At 40.4% G+C, this 22,999-nt stretch overlaps 2 protein-coding genes and 1 pseudogene across 2 annotated transcripts; all 3 read left to right on the top strand.

Moving 5' to 3' along the window:
- Positions 1-1,629: 1,629 nt before the first annotated feature.
- Positions 1,630-5,734, top strand: LOC113134483 (extracellular calcium-sensing receptor-like). The gene is made up of 12 exons (XM_026313882.1): positions 1,630-1,895; positions 2,103-2,281; positions 2,461-2,552; positions 2,710-2,889; positions 3,126-3,314; positions 3,429-3,642; positions 3,718-3,929; positions 4,017-4,226; positions 4,343-4,466; positions 4,604-4,797; positions 4,927-5,208; positions 5,312-5,734. Exons 1-12 carry the CDS (start codon positions 1,630-1,632, stop codon positions 5,732-5,734), a joined length of 2,565 nt encoding a protein of 854 aa, XP_026169667.1.
- A 3,058-nt stretch (positions 5,735-8,792) lies between these two features.
- On the top strand, positions 8,793-13,192 carry LOC113134476 (extracellular calcium-sensing receptor-like). Its single transcript, XM_026313870.1, has 11 exons — positions 8,793-9,058; positions 9,344-9,585; positions 9,738-9,820; positions 10,061-10,240; positions 10,481-10,669; positions 10,777-11,277; positions 11,475-11,684; positions 11,766-11,889; positions 12,054-12,247; positions 12,395-12,676; positions 12,770-13,192. Exons 1-11 carry the CDS (start codon positions 8,793-8,795, stop codon positions 13,190-13,192), a joined length of 2,694 nt encoding a protein of 897 aa, XP_026169655.1.
- A 2,237-nt stretch (positions 13,193-15,429) lies between these two features.
- LOC113134466 (extracellular calcium-sensing receptor-like) lies at positions 15,430-19,828 on the top strand (annotated as a pseudogene).
- The last annotated feature ends 3,171 nt before the right edge of the window (positions 19,829-22,999 follow it).

The following is a 22,999-nucleotide window of genomic DNA, read 5'->3' as shown; positions in this document are numbered from 1 at the left end:
CTTCTCTCCACTGCCAACGGTATGCCAGGGTTAACCAGAAAGGTACCACTTGCATAGGCACTTCTCTTGTTGTTGTGCTGCTTACTGCCGGTGGCATAATAGCAAGTGGCGCAGCTTCTTGAGCCCAGGTAGCTACAGAACACTCCTGAGCACTCTCCAACTAATGTTCATTGGCCTATTTGAAGTGCCAGGGACAGAAATTCATTTATTTCTGAGAGACTGACCTGCTAATTCATTTTTAATCACCCCGGAGAGGCCTCAGTAAAACAAGTCATCTACACAAGTTTGTTCCTTTATTACTGATCACACCTCTACCTTTTTCTGTGTGCATAGCTCCACCACAGCCTCCAGTGAGTCCAGCCTCATTCCACTCACTGAACCAGCTTTATGCACCAGTTTATCCAGCCGCCTTGCATCCTTCTGCTTTATGCTTCCTCCCCAGCAGATAAAGCATCACACTTGCTACTGTAGTTTGGGAAAAACATGTGCAGCATCTTCCTGCAGACGTCATAGAACCTAAGCCATAGGCATAGAAGTAAATAATGATGGAATCATTCCCTTAAATTTAATAATTTTACTGATTATTTTTTTAGGCTACATGTGACCTAGCTCCATACTATATTAGAGACTTACTGTGCCATAGAAGACGACTCATCTTATTTGACTCATCTTATCTTTGACCTGACTTTACTTACTACCCCTAGATTTCACAGGCTCTTCTGGCATTCCTCTCTCTTCTTTTAAATCTGAATTGAAAACATATTTTACAGGACCACTTTTTAATCATTTTTGTATGTTTCATTTTTTGGGTTCATGTTTTTTTTTTTGTGTAATAGTCTTATTAAGTGAGCCACTTTGTACCACATGTTTACCGCTTTGGACCTGATCCTACTTCTACTTTCATTGTTACACCCTTGACTTATAAAGACAATGATTTCTCTCTGATTTTTTTATCAGTCAGTGCAGATTGATTTATTAGCTAAATGTTCAGAATGAAAATGAAACTCTACAGGTATAACTGTAGTCACCGCCCAAAAGGTGAATATTGTAGTGTCTAGATCACATACTAATCATTATGTTAATATGCATCCAATCAATTCTTCGAAAGAATTGATTGGATGCAGTGTTACTCTGTTTACTGTCATTTCACCAAGGGCTTTACAAGTGTTATAAATAGCCAAAGCATCACCTGTGCTGTGTATAGCAGGAGGAGGGTATGTCTAGAGTCTAAATACCTTGGCAGCTATTAGTCTTAGTGTATTAGAGTTGCAGATACGCTTTTTAATCACAAACTTATTAATAATTACATGATTTTACATACTTTAACCTGAAATTGTGTTTTTTTTTCATCAAGGTCATCATATGTGTTATTTGGCTATCGCTCAGTCTCTATTAGCCATTAGTGCAGCTTGTATTGTCCTGTTTTGTGCTTTGTATTGTATTTTGTCAGCAAAACTATTTTACAGACAGAACTATGAATGGCTCTTGAATTTTAATTTAAGGAAGTGTTAAGTGTGATTAGTATTCAATTTATTTTACCTTTTTATTACCTATGTTGTGTCAGTGAAAACTATGTGTACTAAACTGTGTGTATTTTACATATCTAAAGATTATAAGATAACTGCATCCATGTCCTGGTTCTCCTGGCTGTCCACGCTGTGGCCCTCCTCAGTCCCTTCCCTGCTGCTTGTGGGGCTTGTGGGTAGACAGCTGGGGCTCAGGGTGGGACTGCAGGTGGTTCAGACTGTAACTTGTTCTCAGTGGGGTACACCGAGTGACCAGGGTCTGTTCCAGGATGGAGATATAGTTATTGGTGGGCTTTTTAATATTTATAACAAGCCTCCAGCTATAAATCATGATTTCACTCAGCTGCCACACTACAAATCTTGCACTGGGTAAAGTAATGTTTTGTCAATCATGCATTCAATTACTCTCTCTCTCTCTATGTATATTATGTATGGAATTTTGCTTCTTGTTATTATAATTCACCCCCCATACCTCCATTGATGATAGAAAGTGATTATCTGCATGAATAGAATTCAGAAATTATTATAGATTAGAAACTGATATTTCCTCTCACTTCTTCTCTCTTGTCGTGTCAGATTAGAAGACCTTCCATTGCAGTATGTATATGCTATGGTGTTTGCGCTGGAGGAAATCAATCATAGTACGATGCTGCTGCCAGGTGTAAAGCTGGGCTACCATATTTACGATAGCTGTGCCTTTCCCCTCTGGGCTGTGCAGGCAGCACTGTCCCTAGTTGGAGGAAACAGCAGCAGCTGTAACTCTGCTGGATATGGAGAGGAAGCTGGAGAAGGCAGAGGTACTAAATGTAGCTGTTTTGGACCTGATGTACATCCTTGTTTCTACTAAAAATAACTAAAATCATGACAGCATTACATTGATGTTTTTTTAACAGAAGCAAACAATATTTTTATTTAAGTCACTTCATTTTATCAGGTGCTCAGTCTATTCCTTTGATCATTGGTGGTGACTCATCTATAACAGCTCAGATACTTTCCAGAATCCTGGGGCCCCTCTCTGTACCTTTAGTGAGTTACATTAAAATTCTGAATTACATACATATATAATTCTAAATAAAATACTGCAGACTGCAGCAGTGAACATACTCTTATTATGACAATGCAACATAAAAATCTTTATTATAACTATCTTCATTATATGAATGTATGTGTTTTTGTCTTTTAGATGAGCTACACAGCTAGCTGCCCCTGTCTAAGTGATAGGTCCCAGTTTCCTAACTTCTTCAGGACAATTCCCAGTGATATTTATCAAGCCCGGGCCATTGCCCAGCTTATCATTCACTTCAATTGGACCTGGATTGGAGCCGTGCTGGAAAACAGTGATTATGGATTAACTGCAATAAAGGTGCTCTGTATTTGTTGATTTCATATTTGCTGAGTAATGTTAAGTATACCTATACAAGAAAACTACAATTTTGTAAAGGTAATTTTCTTGTAATACAAAATCAGAATCATGTAAGAAGTTCAAGCAGTTTGTGACCAAGGTCTGCAGAAATCTTCTCCGCCCTCCCTGTGACCAATGGATATTTAAATACAGCACATTCATATAATCAATTTGTTACTTCCAACTGTATATATCAGATATTTCAGGAGGAAACTCAAGAGGCAGGGGTGTGTCTGGCATTTGTAGAAACGCTCAACAGGGAAAACATAGTGAGTGAGGTCAGACGAGCAGCACTTACAATCCAGGCCTCGACTGCAAGGGTGATTCTTGTCTTTACCTGGTATACAGATGTGAGGGAACTGTTTCTGCAACTAGACAAGATAAATGTAAGAAACCATAATAAAATTTAATACTGAATCTGTGAATATCGACAGAAATTTGAGAAAAATAATATCTTTTTTTCTCATGAATTTTTTTTCAAATTGTGTTGTTATCACTAGGTGACTGACAGACAGTTTCTGGCCAGTGAAGCTTGGAGCACCAGTGGTGATCTTCTCCAAAACCCTGTCACAAGTAAAGTGGCAAATGGTGTTCTTGGTGTTGCCATTAGAAGTTCAAGTATTCCTGGCTTTGAACATTTTCTGAGAAATCTGAACCCATCTCATTGTCCCAGTGACAAGTTTTTAAGAGAGTTTTGGCAGAAGGTGTTTGGTTGTAGTCCTGGGCCCACAAATTTCTCTTCATATGCCTCTTCACCACCTTCTCTTGCAAATGGGTCACCTCAACAAGCTTCTCTACCTCTGTGCAATGGCACAGAGTCTCTGAAGGGAGCACAGCATCCTTTTACTGAAACCTCCGAGCTAAGGGTGACATATAATGTCTACCTTGCTGTTTATGCTGCAGCTCATGCACTTCACAACCTTCTGTCATGTCCCAACAGAGACAGTCCTCCTGGAAACAACTTGATCTGCTCGTTACCAAAACACATCAAACCCATAGAGGTAAACACAGTTACAGTACATTTCAACAGATGCTACACTTTTCTAACACTTTCATAATTTATGTTTGACAATGTCTGATGCTTTCAGTTAATGCAGCATTTGGGCAACTTGAACTTCACCACACCACAAGGGGAAGGGTTTTATTTCCAAGGGGCTGACATTCCAGCAAAGTACGACCTTGTGAACTGGCAGAAGACTCCTGAGGGGTCACTCAAACTCGTTTTGGTTGGCCATGTGGATGGGTTTGACATCCACCTTAATGAGTCGGCTATTCAATGGAGCAGTGGGTCCAATCAGGTATTTATGAAGAAAGAATCAGATTTAGGTCAATACCAAAATGTCTTCAGAATAAAATATTAACCATGATGGCTCACAATATGTAGTGTATTTTGAGAATATGTTTGTTGTTGTAGGTGCCAGTTTCAGTTTGCAGTGAGAGCTGCCCCCCAGGGACTCGAATGGCCACCATGAAAGGGGAACCTGTCTGCTGCTTTGACTGTATCACATGTTCTGCGGGGGAAATCAGCAATAAAACTGGTGAGGAGAGAGAAGATAGTCCCATGAATATTTTATCCTGTCAGAGCAGCACAGCATCACAATCTTCCAATTTGCAGTAACAATGAGTTTATAAAATTCCCTGAATTCAACTTTTTGTGTGTCTTCATCTCACACAGGTTCTCCTCACTGTGAGCGTTGTCCATCTGAGTTCTGGTCCAATGCTAACCGAACCGCTTGCATCCCTCGTCAGCTGGACTTCCTTTCCTTCAATGAAACTCTGGGCATTACTCTGACTACAGCAGCTGTATCTGGTGCCATGGTGACAACAGCTGTGTTTGTGGTCTTTCTGTACTACCGTCAAACACCTATGGTAAGAACCCAGCAGAATCTAAGAGAGAGGATGTTGTATGTTTCACTGATTCTTTCACATATATGTCTGACATTATTTTGTCTATGAAAAAAAGTTTAGTATCTGTCTGTTAATCTGATTCACCTTAAGGTACGAGCCAACAACTCAGAACTGAGCTTCCTGCTTCTTCTGTCACTGAAGCTCTGCTTCCTGTGCTCACTGGTGTTCATTGGTCGTCCATCAGTCTGGTCTTGTCGGTTCCAGCAGGCAGCCTTTGGGATCAGCTTTGTTCTCTGTGTTTCCTGCCTCCAAGTCAAAACCATAGTGGTTCTTGCAGCATTCCGCTCGGCTCGGCCTGGTGCTGAAGGCCTGATGAAGTGGTTTGGTCCAGGCCAGCAAAGAGGAAGTGTCTGCCTCTTTACCTGTATACAGGTTAGAGTTGCAGATGCACCTTTTTAAATCACAAAGTTATTAATAATTATATCATTTAACATACTTTAACCTGACTTTATGCAATGCTTTTTTTTTCATCAAGGTTATCATCTGTATTATTTGGCTATCGCTCAGTCCCCCAGTGCCTCAACCTGACTTGGATATCCCAGGGTTAAAAGTCACCCTGAAGTGTGCCATGGCCTCTGTGGTGGGCTTCTCACTGGTTTTGGGCTACATAGGCCTGCTGGCCTGCACAAGTCTACTTTTAGCCTTTCTTGCTCGGAAACTCCCTGATAATTTTAATGAGGCCAAACTGATCACCTTCAGCATGCTGATCTTTTGTGCTGTCTGGGTAGCATTTGTTCCTGCTTATGTTAGCTCACCTGGAAAATATGCAGTTGCTGTGGAGATATTTGCAATTCTTGCCTCTAGCTATGGTTTACTGTTCTGCATCTTTGCTCCAAAGTGTTTCATCATTCTTTTGCGGCCTGAGAAAAACACAAAGAAGAACCTGATGGCCAGGTAGCAATGAAAATCAGCAATACATTCTTTCCAAATATCAGAGTAATTTTAATATAACAGACATTGCAAGTCATGAAATTCTATCTGCATACATTGATTTTTTTGAGCATGTAACATCAGATGTTTTTACACAGACTTTACACAAAGTTTGTTACAAAAACAAACAAAAAAACAGCAATTGATATATATTTCCATTATATATATTAATAAAAATTGAAAACCCGCCCATTTTCATTAATTGTTTACAACTATTACTAATATCACAAGCCTTGTGCAGCATCAAGGCGATAACTATGTAAATCAACATAAATAAAAGAAAAAACATATATTATGGTTCCCAGATTTTGTCTTTGTGTTTTGCTTTGCATCATCGCCATTTAGTGAAAACTAAAGCTCTGTCAGCAATTTGCATCTGATTGTACTTAATAATTAAGCCCTGATAGTGGGAAAATGTCATGGTAAGGCTTCAATCCAAATTCGAGTTCTTTTGACATTTGAGGGCAAATAATTCATTATAACACAGTTTTCATATATGTATTGAATTCAAAATTATGATGGCTGAGAAAAAAGAAAACTGCTTTGGCGGTCTTGATGAGGGCTGTGGTGCCTTAGGATTAACCACTGACTGATAGCCTCTTTAGTCAGTTGTGAAGGGATTTGAATCAAAAGATCACATTTACAGTGAAAATGCCCACTATGGACCACCATAATGTCTTGGCTGTTATAGAACACAGATATGTATATATAAGTAGCCACAGACTGTTTATCAGCAAATGCAATTATTCTTTGAGGCCTCCCATAGGAGCTTGCAATAGCTCAGGATCAGATTTCTCTAGTCTGTGGTTAGCACTCCACAGGGAACACAAGCTCCATCATTTCAGGTTAGGGTTGAAGTAAACAACTACTATCATAATGATCTATTTGTTGATTGATTCACTCAGAATCTACACCCACTTATTCCTATTTAGGGTCAAGGGTGATCTATTTATTTAAAGAAATAATTGTTCAGATTATCAATCAGCACCCAGCTCAACTGGCCCAGCCCCAGACTCCAGTGCAGCCTGGCCATTTACGCTCTCTAGTCCAGCTAGTCCAGTTACTGTCTCTGGTCCAGTCATTTCTGTTCCCGTTCTCAAGTCCAGCCAGTGGCTCCTAGATAGGCAGGGGCTGCAGTTCACCTAGCTCACCTAAGTCCCCTGCTACATCTAAGTCTGCTGCTAGTGGACCTCAGTGTGGTACTGAGGATTCTCCCGATGTGGTCATGCCAGTGTACCCATTATGTCTTAACTGAGGATCTGTGTGTGTGTGTGTGTGTGTGTGTGTGTGTGTGTGCGTGCGTGCGTGTGTGTGTGTGTGTGTGTGTGTGTGTGTGTGTGTGTGCATTAGAGCCCAATTTACTACAAAAAATGTGACATTTTTGCCCAGGACTTCTCATCCTCATTTGAACTCTTCCTGAACTCAAGTGCCATATTTTCACTCAACAAGTGTAGTTTTAAGTGTGGGCACAGGGCTTCAGGGGACATTCGGCTATGGCTTAGAATTTCTCCCCTACATCATCCACTTATTACCCATGAAACAATTCGAGAGTTGATTAGGTTGTTCCCCAAACTGGAAGATAACAGTTCAACTAATCTTCCCCAAATCCACCCTCATCTGAGGTGGTATTTACCTGCTTCTGACTGACTACACACACCTGATCTGGGTAATCATCAGTGGGTAAGGCAGGGATAGTTGGAAAAGTGACTCTTAAAGATCATGGCTTTACTACCCTGGTAGTGGCTAAAGGAAAGACTATTAATTGCATGCAAGTCAGTATATTACAGAAAAATAGTAATCTGATACCACATTGCATTCCTGACAGTTCTTCAAAGATGTAAAAAAAAAACCCTTTAAGGAAACTTTGAATGTTGCTTTCTTAACTATTTTTATTGACATATAGGTCTTTCAAAAGTTAGCTCAGGTCTTGGTTGGTTCTTCTTTCTTGCCATTTGCTTTATTTGATCTTTTGCATGCACAATAGAAATAATTTCAATGAATGCAAATGGGCTGTCCCAATGAAGTCCCAAGTTTCTTTTTTCTACAATTTTGTTTTCTAAATATTCATGAACTGGGGCAGCATGGTGGATGAGTGGTTAGCACTGTTGCCTCACAGCAAGAAGGTCGTGGGTTTGCGATCTGGCCTTTCTGTGTGGAGTTTGCATGTTCTCCCTGTGGTTGCTTGGGTTTTCTCCAGGTTCTCCGAGTTCCTCCCACAGTCCAAGAACATGCATGTCAGGTTGATCAGTGACTCTAAAATTGCTCATAGGAGTGAGTGTGAGTGTGTGTGGTTGTTTGTCTCTATATGGCCCTGTGATGGACTGGTGACCTGTCCAGGGTGTACCCCTGCCTTCCACCCAAAGAGAGCTGGGATAGGCTCCAGCAGATCCCTGTGACCCTAAATAGGAATAAGTGGGTATAGATGATGGATGGATGGATGGATGTCTATGAACCTCTTTTAGTTAGTTCATTTTGGAAAAACTGCTAACATCTGCAATGTTATCTACTAATCTGTTTGAAAATTTTCTATTTTCTGTTCAACAAGTTGAAGCTACATGAACATAAACATTTGTATAGTACAATATTTACAGTGCTGTAGCAATATCTATGGTCACTACCCTCCAGGTAAATACTCCAGTGTCTATATCATACTTTTCATTTTGTTGTTAATTTGCCCTCACCTTCCAGTGGGATGATTTCGTATACTGTCATTGTGTTTACTATTGGTTCACCAAGGGCTTTACAGTTGTTATAAATAGCCAAATCAACATATTCATATACATGTTCAGAGCAGGAGGAGGGTAGGTCAGAGCTGAGATACCTTGCCAGCTATTAGTGCAGGTTGTATTGTTCTGTTGTGTGTGTTCCATTGTATTTTCTCAGCAAAATTATTTTACAGACAGAACTATCAATGTTTCTTGATTTTAATTATTCAAGGTTCTGTTTTTATTTCACTGATTTGCTATATGTGTCAATGAAAAGCTATCTGTGTGTATTTTACATATTTCAAATTTTCAGCTGCATCCATGTCTTGGTTCTCCTGGCTGTCCACGCTGTGGCCCTCCTCAGTTCCTTCCCTGCTGCTTGTGTGGCTTGTAGGTAGACAGCTGGGGCTCAGGGTGGGACTGCAGGTGGTTCAGACTGTAACTTGTTCTCAGTGGGGTACACCGAGTGACCAGGGTCTGTTCCAGGATGGAGATATAGTTATTGGTGGGCTTTTTAATATTTATAACATGCCCCCAACCATAGATCATGACTTCAGTCAGCTGCCACACTACAAATCTTGCACTGGGTAAAACTCCAAACTGTAATGTTTACTCTAAATACTCAATCATATGTATTTATGTTTCAAACATTATTAACTGTATCTTTATTTTTTCTTTTGGAGTTAAAAATCAGTCGTTCGTTCACTTTCACATATAGATTTTTTGTTTCTTCTAGTTATATTTGACCATCCATTGATAACTTAAAGTGATTATCTATATCAATAGAATTTATAAATTATTATAGTCACTTTAAAAATCACTACAGCAATTTGACTGATATTTCCTCACTCCTTCTTCTTTTGTGGTGTCAGTTTGGAAGATACTCCATTGCAGTATGTATATGCTATGGTGTTTGCGCTGGAGGAAATCAATCATAGTACGATGCTGCTGCCAGGTGTAAAGCTGGGCTACCATATTTACGATAGCTGTGCCTTTCCCCTCTGGGCTGTGCAGGCAGCACTGTCCCTGGTTGGAGGAAACAGCAGCAGCTGTAACTCAGCAGCTCTGCCAGATGACTCTGCTGGATATGGAGAGGAAGCTGGAGAAGGCAGAGGTACTGTAGCTTTTTTAGACCTGATGTACATCCTTGTTTCTATTAATGATAACAAAAATTACTACAGGATTAACACTACAGTGATGTGTTCAATGATGTACTGAATGGAAGCAAGGAATATTTTTTATCTAAATCATTTTTTTTTTCATCAGGTGCTCTGCCTGTTCCTTTGATCATTGGTGGTGACTCATCTGTAACAGCCCAGATACTTTCCAAGATCCTGGGGCCCCTCTCTGTACCTTTAGTGAGTGTGCCAGTTTAAATATAAACACCTTGATGAAAATGATTGAATTACTAATGGGAATGGGATTTAGAAAATGAGATTTACATAATGATGCATAAATACTACTCACTACTTCTATATTGTCACTCATTTTCTCACTACTCTCAACACAATACTTATCATAAAAAAACTAAAAGGAATGGATTATAACGTTTTTCAGAATATATTTGTTTCAATGATTTTGTCTTTTAGATGAGCTACGCAGCTAGCTGTTCCTGTCTAAGTGACAGGCTAGAATTTCCTAACTTCTTCAGGACCATTCCAAGTGATTTTTACCAAGCCCGGGCCATTGCCCAGCTTGTCATTCAATTCAATTGGACCTGGATTGGAGCCGTGGTCACAAACAATAATTATGGCCTTTCAGCAATAAAGGTATTTTCCATTTGTTTTTCCATTTCTTATTTGAGATGAGATACAAGGATTGGTGACCTGTCCAGGGTGTACCCCTGCCTTTCACCCAAAGAGAGCTGGGATAGGCTCCAGCAGATCCCTGTGACTCTAAATAGTAATAAGTGGGTATAGATAATAGATGGATGGAGATTAGATACAATATGTAAAAACTTTTCATTCATATAATCATTCATCTTTTTTAACTTTAACTGTATATATCAGATATTTCAGGAGGAGATTGAAGGTGCAGGGGTGTGTCTGCAATTTGTAGAGACGCTCAACAGGGAAGATATTGTGAGTGAGGTCAGACGAGCAGCACTGACAATCCAGGCCTCGACTGCAAGGGTGATTCTTGTCTTTACCTGGTATACAGGTTTGAGGGAACTGTTTCTGCAACTAGACAAGATAAATGTAAGAAACCATAATAAAATTTAATACTGAATCTGTGAATATCGACAGAAATTTGAGAAAAATAATAGCTTTAGAATTTTTTTTTCAAATTGTGCTTTCATCACTAGGTGACTGACAGACAGTTTCTGGCCAGTGAGGCTTGGAGCACCAGTGGTGATCTTCTCCAAAACCCTGTCACAAGTAAAGTGGCAAATGGTGTTCTTGGTGTTGCCATTAGAAGTTCAACTATTCCTGGCTTTGAACATTTTCTGAGAAATCTGAACCCATCTCATCGTCCCAATGACAAGTTTTTAAGAGAGTTTTGGCAGAAGGTGTTTGGTTGTAGTCCTGGGCCCACAAATTTCTCTTCATATGCCTCTTCACCACCTTCTCTTGCAAATGGGTCACCTCAACAAGCTTCTCTACCTCTGTGCAATGGCACAGAGTCTCTGAAGGGAGCACAGCATCCTTTTACTGAAACCTCCGAGCTAAGGGTGACATATAATGTCTACCTTGCTGTTTATGCTGCAGCTCATGCACTTCACAACCTTCTGTCATGTCCCAACAGAGACAGTCCTCCTGGAAACAACTTGATCTGCTCGTTACCAAAACACATCAAACCCATAGAGGTAAACACAGTTACAGTACATTTCAACAGATGCTACTTTCACTTTCATAATTTATGTTTGAAAATGTCTAGAGGATTCATATTTCAATTAGGATCTTAAGCAGGTTTATCACATAAGTAACTGTACTAGCACTGTTAATCATCTTTTAGGTAAATAATAATAATAATAATAATAATTTAACATTTTAATACTTTCAGTTAATACAGTATTTGAGCAACTTGAACTTCACCACACCACAAGGGGAAGGGTTTTATTTCCAAGGGGCTGACATTCCAGCAAAGTACGACCTTGTGAACTGGCAGAAGACTCCTGAGGGGTCACTCAAACTCGTTTTGGTTGGCCATGTGGATGGGTTTGACATCCACCTTAATGAGTCGGCTATTCAGTGGAGCAGTGGGTCCAATCAGGTATTCATTCAGTCATACATCAGTAATAACACTTTTTAGGAATTGATATTTTGGTAGAACATTAACTGGCTTATTGTTTAGGTGCCAGTTTCAGTTTGCAGTGAGAGCTGCCCCCCAGGGACTCGAATGGCCAACAGGAAAGGGGAACCTGTCTGCTGCTTTGACTGTATCCCATGTGCTGAAGGGGAGATTAGCAATAAAACTGGTGAGGAAATTTCAATGTTAAACATCACAAACTTATGTCTCCTATTTTCCAATATGTTACCTAACTCATGACACACGCCTGCCTTAGCTAATCTGCACTATCCCTGTAATTGTTTGAGTATTCTTTCATCTCCAGCTACCCTCAGCCACTCTTTTTACTCACAGGTTCTCCTCACTGTGAGCGTTGTCCATCTGAGTTCTGGTCCAATGCTAACCGAACCGCTTGCATCCCTCGTCAGCTGGACTTCCTTTCCTTCAATGAAACTTTGGGCATTACTCTGACTACAGCAGCTGTATTTGGCGCCATGTTGACAACAGCTGTGTTTGTGGTCTTTCTGTACTACCGTCAAACACCTATGGTAAGAGACTAGCTCACTGTTAACAAAACTGTCCTATAGCTTTACATCATAGGCCTACAGTGTAAAATGTACTGCACTGAATTATTCTATGTTTGGTTGTTAAAGTGCTTGTCTTTGTTATAAATAAATAGGACTTCTTATTTTAAGGTACGAGCCAACAACTCAGAACTGAGCTTCCTGCTTCTTCTGTCACTGAAGCTCTGCTTCCTGTGCTCACTGGTGTTCATTGGTCGTCCATCAGTCTGGTCTTGTCGGTTCCAGCAGGCAGCCTTTGGGATCAGCTTTGTTCTTTGTGTTTCCTGCCTCCAAGTCAAAACCATAGTGGTTCTTGCAGCATTCCGCTCAGCTCGGCCTGGTGCTGAAGCCTTTATTAGATGGTTTGGTCCAGGCCAGCAAAGAGGAAGTGTCTGCATTCTTACTTGTATACAGGTACTACATATGAACTTTGTATTCCTTAAAATTAAAATCAAATTTAGTTCAATATATATTAAATTAATCAAATTACATTTTATTCTTATTCAGATTATCATCTGTTCCACATGGCTCTCCCTTAGTCCTCCAGTGCTTCAACGTGATCTGGGTTTCCAAGGGTCAAAGGTCACCTTGGAGTGTGCCATGGCCTCTGTGGTGGGCTTCTCACTGGTACTGGGCTACATTGGCCTGCTTTCCTGTTCCTGTCTTCTCTTGGCCTTTCTTGCTCGGAAACTCCCAGATAATTTCAATGAGGCCAAACTGATCACGTTCAGCATGCTGATCTTCTGTGCTGTCTGGGTGGCCTTTGTCCCTGCTTATGTTAGCTCTCCTGGAAAATACACTGTTGCTGTGGAGATTTTTGCAATCCTAGCCTCTAGCTATGGTTTACTCTTTTGTATTTTCACTCCAAAATGTTTTATTATTCTTTTAAGGCCAGAGAAAAACACCAAGAAACATCTGATGGCAAAGTAGCATACATACAAATGTACAGTACACAGCTCATCACACACAACCGACATTCACTGTAGAATAATTTTGGGAGTTTCTTAGTTTTTTTTTTTATTTTTGTAAACCTGTTTTCATTCATTGTATATATTTTGTTATGTATAATAGAAATTAAAAAAAAATCTTTAATAATTTCTAATATTAAAATTCTGAGATATAAATATATATATATATTATTTCAAATTTTTGTCTGTAACAGTCTTTGTTCCATATGTTTTTGGCCCTGGTACTTTCTGGACTTTCCCATATTTTCCCTCCTGCTCTGCCATGGACACCTGCTACTTATTCCTCATCATCCAGTCATGACTCTCCCACCACACCTCTCCACATACATGATTAGCTGCCACATTTAAACATATATGGTATACTGATCTTTTGTACTCCCTGTAGCCTGAGCATTCTTCCCTGTGTTTCTTGTGTTTTCCTTATGTTTAGACTCTGCCTGCCCCTATATTCTGCCTCTCGGCACATCCCCTGAATTGATCACTCATCTTGGACTTATTGCAAACCTCTCACTGCTGTTTAGACTGACTTAGTTTCTGATTCTCACAATTGCATTCTGTAGCCTGCTGTTTTCACTGTGTGTTTAATAAAAGTATTATCAGTGAACTGGAGCGCTAAGGTGCAATATTAAAATTATTTACATCCATTAGAAAACTGAAGGCAGGCTTTATATATATATATATATATATATATATATATATATATATATATTATTCACTTAATTAATACAAAGTGCTGTAAATGAAACCAAACCTAAATCTAATCAGTATTTGTAGCACTTCCCTATGCCCTTAAACCAGCATCAGTTCTCTCTGGTTGGACCTGCACACAGTTTCTCCTAGTGATTTGCAGCACCTTGGAGAAGCTGCTGTAGTTCTGTAGATTCAGGCTGTCCCAGTGTCTTCTGTCTCTTCATTTAATCCCAGGCTGACTCCACACTGCCCAGATTTGGGCTCTGTGGGGGTCAGACCATCTGCTGTAGGACTCCTAGTTCTTCTTGCCCTTGAAAATAGTTCTTCATTAACTATTTTGGGTACTTTATGAGCTTGTTGTCCTGCAGAGTGGGATGCACTATGAACCTGGGATCAATCAGGCACCTGATGGGGTTGTGTGATAAAATATCTAAACCTGAACGATAGAAATAGAAGCAAGAAGAATAAACCAGATTTTCTTCACTGGGCCATTCAAAGAGTACTGTCATTGGATTATAATCTAAAAGCAGACCCACTGGTGACTGAACAATACTGCAAGAGCATCTGAGAGAAGGAAGCATCACATAACAATGCTCAGTTGCTCGTGGACCAAAGAACAGACCACAGCATGTTCTCTTCAGTTTGCATGTTCTCCCTGTGGTTGCTTGGGTTTTCTCCAGGTACTCCGAGTTCCTCCCACAGTCCAAGAACATGCATGTCAGGTTGATCAGTGACTCTAAAATTGCTCATAGGAGTGAGTGTGAGTGTGTGTGGTTGTTTGTCTCTATATGGCCCTGTGATGGACTGGTGACCTGTCCAGGGTGTACCCCTGCCTTCCACCCAAAGAGAGCTGGGATAGGCTCCAGCAGATCCCTGTGACCCTAAATAGGAATAAGTGGGTATAGATGATGGATGGATGGATGGATGTCTATGAACCTCTTTTAGTTAGTTCATTTTGGAAAAACTGCTAACATCTGCAATGTTATCTACTAATCTGTTTGAAAATTTTCTATTTTCTGTTCAACAAGTTGAAGCTACATGAACATAAACATTTGTATAGTACAATATTTACAGTGCTGTAGCAATATCTATGGTCACTACCCTCCAGGTAAATACTCCAGTGTCTATATCATACTTTTCATTTTGTTGTTAATTTGCCCTCACCTTCCAGTGGGATGATTTCGTATACTGTCATTGTGTTTACTATTGGTTCACCAAGGGCTTTACAGTTGTTATAAATAGCCAAATCAACATATTCATATACATGTTCAGAGCAGGAGGAGGGTAGGTCAGAGCTGAGATACCTTGCCAGCTATTAGTGCAGGTTGTATTGTTCTGTTGTGTGTGTTCCATTGTATTTTCTCAGCAAAATTATTTTACAGACAGAACTATCAATGTTTCTTGATTTTAATTATTCAAGGTTCTGTCTTTATTTCACTGATTTGCTATATGTGTCAATGAAAAGCTATCTGTGTGTATTTTACATATTTCAAATTTTCAGCTGCATCCATGTCTTGGTTCTCCTGGCTGTCCACGCTGTGGCCCTCCTCAGTTCCTTCCCTGCTGCTTGTGTGGCTTGTGGGTGGACAGCTGGGGCTCAGGGTGGGACTGCAGGTGGTTCAGACTGTAACTTGTTCTCAGTGGGGTACACCGAGTGACCAGGGTCTGTTCCAGGATGGAGATATAGTTATTGGTGGGCTTTTTAATATTTATAACATGCCCCCAACCATAGATCATGACTTCAGTCAGCTGCCACACTACAAATCTTGCACTGGGTAAAACTCCAAACTGTAATGTTTACTCTAAATACTCAATCATATGTATTTATGTTTCAAACATTATTAACTGTATCTTTTTTTTTCTTTTGGAGTTAAAAATCAGTTGTTCGTTCACTTTCACATATAGATTTTTTGTTTCTTCTAGTTATATTTGACCATCCATTGATAACTTAAAGTGATTATCTATATCAATAGAATTTATAAATTATTATAGTCACTTTAAAAATCACTACAGCAATTTGACTGATATTTCCTCACTCCTTCTTCTTTTGTGGTGTCAGTTTGGAAGATACTCCATTGCAGTATGTATATGCTATGGTGTTTGCGCTGGAGGAAATCAATCATAGTACGATGCTGCTGCCAGGTGTAAAGCTGGGCTACCATATTTACGATAGCTGTGCCTTTCCCCTCTGGGCTGTGCAGGCAGCACTGTCCCTGGTTGGAGGAAACAGCAGCAGCTGTAACTCAGCAGCTCTGCCAGATGACTCTGCTGGATATGGAGAGGAAGCTGGAGAAGGCAGAGGTACTGTAGCTTTTTTAGACCTGATGTACATCCTTGTTTCTATTAATGATAACAAAAATTACTACAGGATTAACACTACAGTGATGTGTTCAATGATGTACTGAATGGAAGCAAGGAATATTTTTTATCTAAATCATTTTTTTTTTTCATCAGGTGCTCTGCCTGTTCCTTTGATCATTGGTGGTGACTCATCTGTAACAGCCCAGATACTTTCCAAGATCCTGGGTCCCCTCTCTGTACCTTTAGTGAGTGTGCCAGTTTAAATATAAACACCTTGATGAAAATGATTGAATTACTAATGGGAATGGGATTTAGAAAATGAGATTTACATAATGATGCATAAATACTACTCACTACTTCTATATTGTCACTCATTTTCTCACTACTCTCAACACAATACTTATCATAAAAAAACTAAAAGGAATGGATTATAACGTTTTTCAGAATATATTTGTTTCAATGATTTTGTCTTTTAGATGAGCTACGCAGCTAGCTGTTCCTGTCTAAGTGACAGGCTAGAATTTCCTAACTTCTTCAGGACCATTCCAAGTGATTTTTACCAAGCCCGGGCCATTGCCCAGCTTGTCATTCACTTCAATTGGACCTGGATTGGAGCCGTGGTCTCAAACAATAATTATGGCCTTTCAGCAATAAAGGTTTTTTCCATTTGTTTTTCCATTTCTTATTTGAGATGAGATACAAGGATTGGTGACCTGTCCAGGGTGTACCCCTGCCTTTCACCCAAAGAGAGCTGGGATAGGCTCCAGCAGATCCCTGTGACTCTAAATAGTAATAAGTGGGTATAGATAATAGATGGATGGAGATTAGATACAATATGTAAAAACTTTTCATTCATATAATCATTCATCTTTTTTAACTTTAACTGTATATATCAGATATTTCAGGAGGAGATTGAAGGTGCAGGGGTGTGTCTGCAATTTGTAGAGACGCTCAACAGGGAAGATATTGTGAGTGAGGTCAGACGAGCAGCACTTACAATCCAGGCCTCGACTGCAAGGGTGATTCTTGTCTTTACCTGGTATACAGATTTGAGGGAACTGTTTCTGCAACTAGACAAGATAAATGTAAGAAACCATAATAAAATTTAATACTGAATCTGTGAATATCGACATTAATTTGAGAAAAATAATAGCTTTTGAATTTTTTTTTCAAATTGTGCTTTCATCACTAGGTGACTGACAGACAGTTTCTGGCCAGTGAGGCTTGGAGCACCAGTGGTGATCTTCTCCAAAACTCGGTCACAAGTAAAGTGGCAAATGGTGTTCTTGGTGTTGCCATTAGAAGTTCAAGTATTCCTGGCTTTGAACATTTTCTGAGAAATCTGAACCCATCTCATCGTCCAATGACAAGTTTTTAAGAGAGTTTTGGCAGAAGGTGTTTGGTTGTAGTCCTGGGCCCACAAATTTCTCTTCATATGCCTCTTCACCACCTTCTCTTGCAAATGGGTCACCTCAACAAGCTTCTCTACCTCTGTGCAATGGCACAGAGTCTCTGAAGGGAGCACAGCATCCTTTTACTGAAACCTCCGAGCTAAGGGTGACATATAATGTCTACCTTGCTGTTTATGCTGCAGCTCATGCACTTCACAACCTTCTGTCATGTCCCAACAGAGACAGTCCTCCTGGAAACAACGTGATCTGCTCGTTACCAAAACACATCAAACCCATAGAGGTAAACACAGTTACAGTACATTTCAACAGATGCTACTTTCACTTTCATAATTTATGTTTGAAAATGTCTAGAGGATTCATATTTCAATAAGGATCTTAAGCAGGTTTATCACATAAGTAACTGTACTAGCACTGTTAATCATCTTTTAGGTAAATAATAATAATAATAATAATAATTTAACATTTTAATACTTTCAGTTAATACAGTATTTGAGCAACTTGAACTTCACCACACCACAAGGGGAAGGGTTTTATTTCCAAGGGGCTGACATTCCAGCAAAGTACGACCTTGTGAACTGGCAGAAGACTCCTGAGGGGTCACTCAAACTCGTTTTGGTTGGCCATGTAGATGGGTTTGACATCCACCTTAATGAGTCGGCTATTCAGTGGAGCAGTGGGTCCAATCAGGTATTCATTCAGTCATACATCAGTAATAACACTTTTTAGGAATTGATATTTTGGTAGAACATTAACTGGCTTATTCTTTAGGTGCCAGTTTCAGTTTGCAATGAGAGCTGCCCCCCAGGGACTCGAATGGCCAACAGGAAAGGGGAACCTGTCTGCTGCTTTGACTGTATCCCATGTGCTGAAGGGGAGATTAGCAATAAAACTGGTGAGGAAATTTCAATGTTAAACATCACAAACTTATGTCTCCTATTTTCCAATATGTTACCTAACTCATGACACACGCCTGCCTTAGCTAATCTGCACTATCCCTGTAATTGTTTGAGTATTCTTTCATCTCCAGCTACCCTCAGCCACTCTTTTTACTCACAGGTTCTCCTCACTGTGAGCGTTGTCCATCTGAGTTCTGGTCCAATGCTAACCGAACCGCTTGCATCCCTCGTCAGCTGGACTTCCTTTCCTTCAATGAAACTTTGGGCATTACTCTGACTACAGCAGCTGTATTTGGCGCCATGTTGACAACAGCTGTGTTTGTGGTCTTTCTGTACTACCGTCAAACACCTATGGTAAGAGACTAGCTCACTGTTAACAAAACTGTCCTATAGCTTTACATCATAGGCCTACAGTGTAAAATGTACTGCACTGAATTATTCTATGTTTGGTTGTTAAAGTGCTTGTCTTTGTTATAAATAAATAGGACTTCTTATTTTAAGGTACGAGCCAACAACTCAGAACTGAGCTTCCTGCTTCTTCTGTCACTGAAGCTCTGCTTCCTGTGCTCACTGGTGTTCATTGGTCGTCCATCAGTCTGGTCTTGTCGGTTCCAGCAGGCAGCCTTTGGGATCAGCTTTGTTCTTTGTGTTTCCTGCCTCCAAGTCAAAACCATAGTGGTTCTTGCAGCATTCCGCTCAGCTCGGCCTGGTGCTGAAGCCTTTATTAGATGGTTTGGTCCAGGCCAGCAAAGAGGAAGTGTCTGCATTCTTACTTGTATACAGGTACTACATATGAACTTTGTATTCCTTAAAATTAAAATCAAATTTAGTTCAATATATATTAAATTAATCAAATTACATTTTATTCTTATTCAGATTATCATCTGTTCCACATGGCTCTCCCTTAGTCCTCCAGTGCTTCAACGTGATCTGGGTTTCCAAGGGTCAAAGGTCACCTTGGAGTGTGCCATGGCCTCTGTGGTGGGCTTCTCACTGGTACTGGGCTACATTGGCCTGCTTTCCTGTTCCTGTCTTCTCTTGGCCTTTCTTGCTCGGAAACTCCCAGATAATTTCAATGAGGCCAAACTGATCACGTTCAGCATGCTGATCTTCTGTGCTGTCTGGGTGGCCTTTGTCCCTGCTTATGTTAGCTCTCCTGGAAAATACACTGTTGCTGTGGAGATTTTTGCAATCCTAGCCTCTAGCTATGGTTTACTCTTTTGTATTTTCACTCCAAAATGTTTTATTATTCTTTTAAGGCCAGAGAAAAACACCAAGAAACGTCTGATGGCAAAGTAGCATACATACAAATGTACAGTACACAGCTCATCACACACAACCGACATTCACTGTAGAATAATTTTGGGAGTTTCTTAGTTTTTTTTTTTATTTTTGTAAACCTGTTTTCATTCATTGTATATATTTTGTTATGTATAATAGAAATTAAAAAAAATCTTTAATAATTTCTAATATTAAAATTCTGAGATATAAATATATATATATATTATTTCAAATTTTTGTCTGTAACAGTCTTTGTTCCATGTGTTTTTGGCCCTGGTACTTTCTGGACTTTCCCATATTTTCCCTCCTGCTCTGCCATGGACACCTGCTACTTATTCCTCATCATCCAGTCATGACTCTCCCACCACACCTCTCCACATACATTATTAGTTGCCACATTTAAACATATATGGTATACTGATCTTTTGTACTCCCTGTAGCCTGAGCATTCTTCCCTGTGTTTCTTGTGTTTTCCTTATGTTTAGACTCTGCCTGCCCCTATATTCTGCCTCTCGGCACATCCCCTGAATTGATCACTCATCTTGGACTTATTGCAAACCTCTCACTGCTGTTTAGACTGACTTAGTTTCTGATTCTCACAATTGCATTCTGTGCTGTTTTCACTGTGTGTTTAATAAAAGTATTATCAGTGAACTGGAGCGCTAAGGTGCAATATTAAAATTATTTACATCCATTAGAAAACTGAAGGCAGGCTTTATATATATATATATATATATATATATATTCACTTAATTAATACAAAGTGCTGTAAATGAAACCAAACCTAAATCTAATCAGTATTTGTAGCACTTCCCTATGCCCTTAAACCAGCATCAGTTCTCTCTGGTTGGACCTGCACACAGTTTCTCCTAGTGATTTGCAGCACCTTGGAGAAGCTGCTGTAGTTCTGTAGATTCAGGCTGTCCCAGTGTCTTCTGTCTCTTCATTTAATCCCAGGCTGACTCCACACTGCCCAGATTTGGGCTCTGTGGGGGTCAGACCATCTGCTGTAGGACTCCTAGTTCTTCTTGCCCTTGAAAATAGTTCTTCATTAACTATTTTGGGTACTTTATGAGCTTGTTGTCCTGCAGAGTGGGATGCACTATGAACCTGGGATCAATCAGGCACCTGATGGGGTTGTGTGATAAAATATGTAAACCTGAACGATAGAAATAGAAGCAAGAAGAATAAACCAGATTTTTTTCACTGGGCCATTCAAAGAGTACTGTCATTGGATTATAATCTAAAAGCAGACCCACTGGTGACTGAACAATACTGCAAGAGCATCTGAGAGAAGGAAGCATCACATAACAATGCTCAGTTGCTCGTGGACCAAAGAACAGACCACAGCAACTTCCCTGAACATGGTCCAGTAATAACCACAGTGGCAGACATCAGAGAAGAGTCTCAAACATGACTGGACAGCACCAGGCCCAGACGTTATCCATGCCAACTGGCTAAAGAAGTTAACCTCACTCCATGATTGCCTACACAAATAAACTAGCTGCTAGTGGATGGGACCTAACCCTGAATGGTTAACTGATGGCAGGACAGTCCTAATCCTGAAGGATCCCAAGAAGGGGTCAGTCTCATCCAACTACCATCCAATAACTTGCCTCTGTACAAAATGGAAAATCCTGTCAGGCATCATAGCAGATCAGATGAGTAGGCACATGCATCAATACATGATCATGGCCCATAAAGAAATTGTTAGGAAGGGCTAAGCACCAACTACTGGTAGATAAACCAGTCACCAAGACTGCAAGACTGCATTCCAGGATCCATGAAACCGTACATCAACATCAGACTTTAAAAACCCTTCTTCAAGAACTCAGTTGGAATGTGGAAAACAAATCTAGAGGCCAACTTCAAGCCAATCATACAACTATTTGTATATACCAAGGAGATGCCCTGTCCCTGCTGCTGTTCTGCACGTCTGAACCCAATCAGTGAAATCATCAGATACTGACTACGGATTGGAGCAACCACCAGCACCTCCTCTACATGGATGACATCAAGCTCTATGCCAGGAGTGAATGATACATCGACTCACTGCTCCATACCACTAGGATCTACAGCAATGACAATGGAATGTCATTTGAATTGGATAAGCATAGTTGGATGGTCACAAGAAGAGGGAAGGTAGTGCAGAACCAAGGGGATTGTACTACCAGATGGCAACAGCGGATGCTGAGGACAGGCTAAAAGTACCTTGGAATCCCACAGGCAACTGGGAACCATGAAGAGGCTGCAAAGAGAGTAGCAACAGCCAAATATCTACAAAGAGTAAGGCAAGTCCTGAGAAGTCAGCTGAACAAGGGAAGAACAAGGTCCGGGCTATCAACACCTATGCCCTGCTGGTCAACAAATACCCTGCTGGTATAATAACCTGGTCAGTGACATTAAGACAATGAAGCATCCTGAGACTGTACACTAAGCAAAAGGAAGCAGGTTGAGCATCAGAGCCACTTTTCAAGATGAAACAGTAAAGATACATGAGTACATCAGGAAGATGGGCTCATGTGACGACGTGCTTAGTAAAAACCTCAGGCAGCAGAAACCTGGGGAAACAGAAAAAGAAGAGCAAGAACCATCAGGGAAGGGCAAACCCCTTCATGGTATGAATCACAGGCAGATAGAAGAAGTAGATGATATTGAAAAATCCTACCGGTGGCTGGACAAAGCTGGACTGAAAGACAGCACAGAGGCACTAATCATGGCAGCACAGGAACAAGCCCTAAGTACAAGGTCAATAAAGGCTGGTGTCTGTCACACGAGACAGGACGCCAGATGTAGGCTGTGCAAAGAGGCCCCTGAGCCAATGCAGGACATAACAGTAGGATGAAAAGATGCAAGCAGGCAGGACGTACATACATAACCAAGTGGCACAGAAAGATCTGTGCTGAAGGTGGTTGAGAGTGACCAGGCTTAGATCTTGTGGGACTTCCAAATACAGACTGACAAACTGGTAATGGCTAACCGACCGGACACAGTAGTGGTAGACAAAGCCACGCAAGGTCATAGTGATAGATTTAACAATCCGAAGCGATAGCAACATCAGAGAGATGGAACAAGAGGAATGAGGAATACCAAGGGCTGAAAGAAGAGCTAGAAAAGATGTGGAAAGTGAAGGCAACAGTAGTCCTCGGTAATCAGAACAGATCAGACCCACAAACTGGGAGACTGACT

Source organism: Mastacembelus armatus, chromosome 13 (genome assembly GCF_900324485.2).
Source record: "Mastacembelus armatus chromosome 13, fMasArm1.2, whole genome shotgun sequence".
NCBI classification, from domain to species: domain Eukaryota; kingdom Metazoa; phylum Chordata; class Actinopteri; order Synbranchiformes; family Mastacembelidae; genus Mastacembelus; species Mastacembelus armatus.
This window is presented reverse-complemented; position numbering and strand designations above follow the sequence as displayed.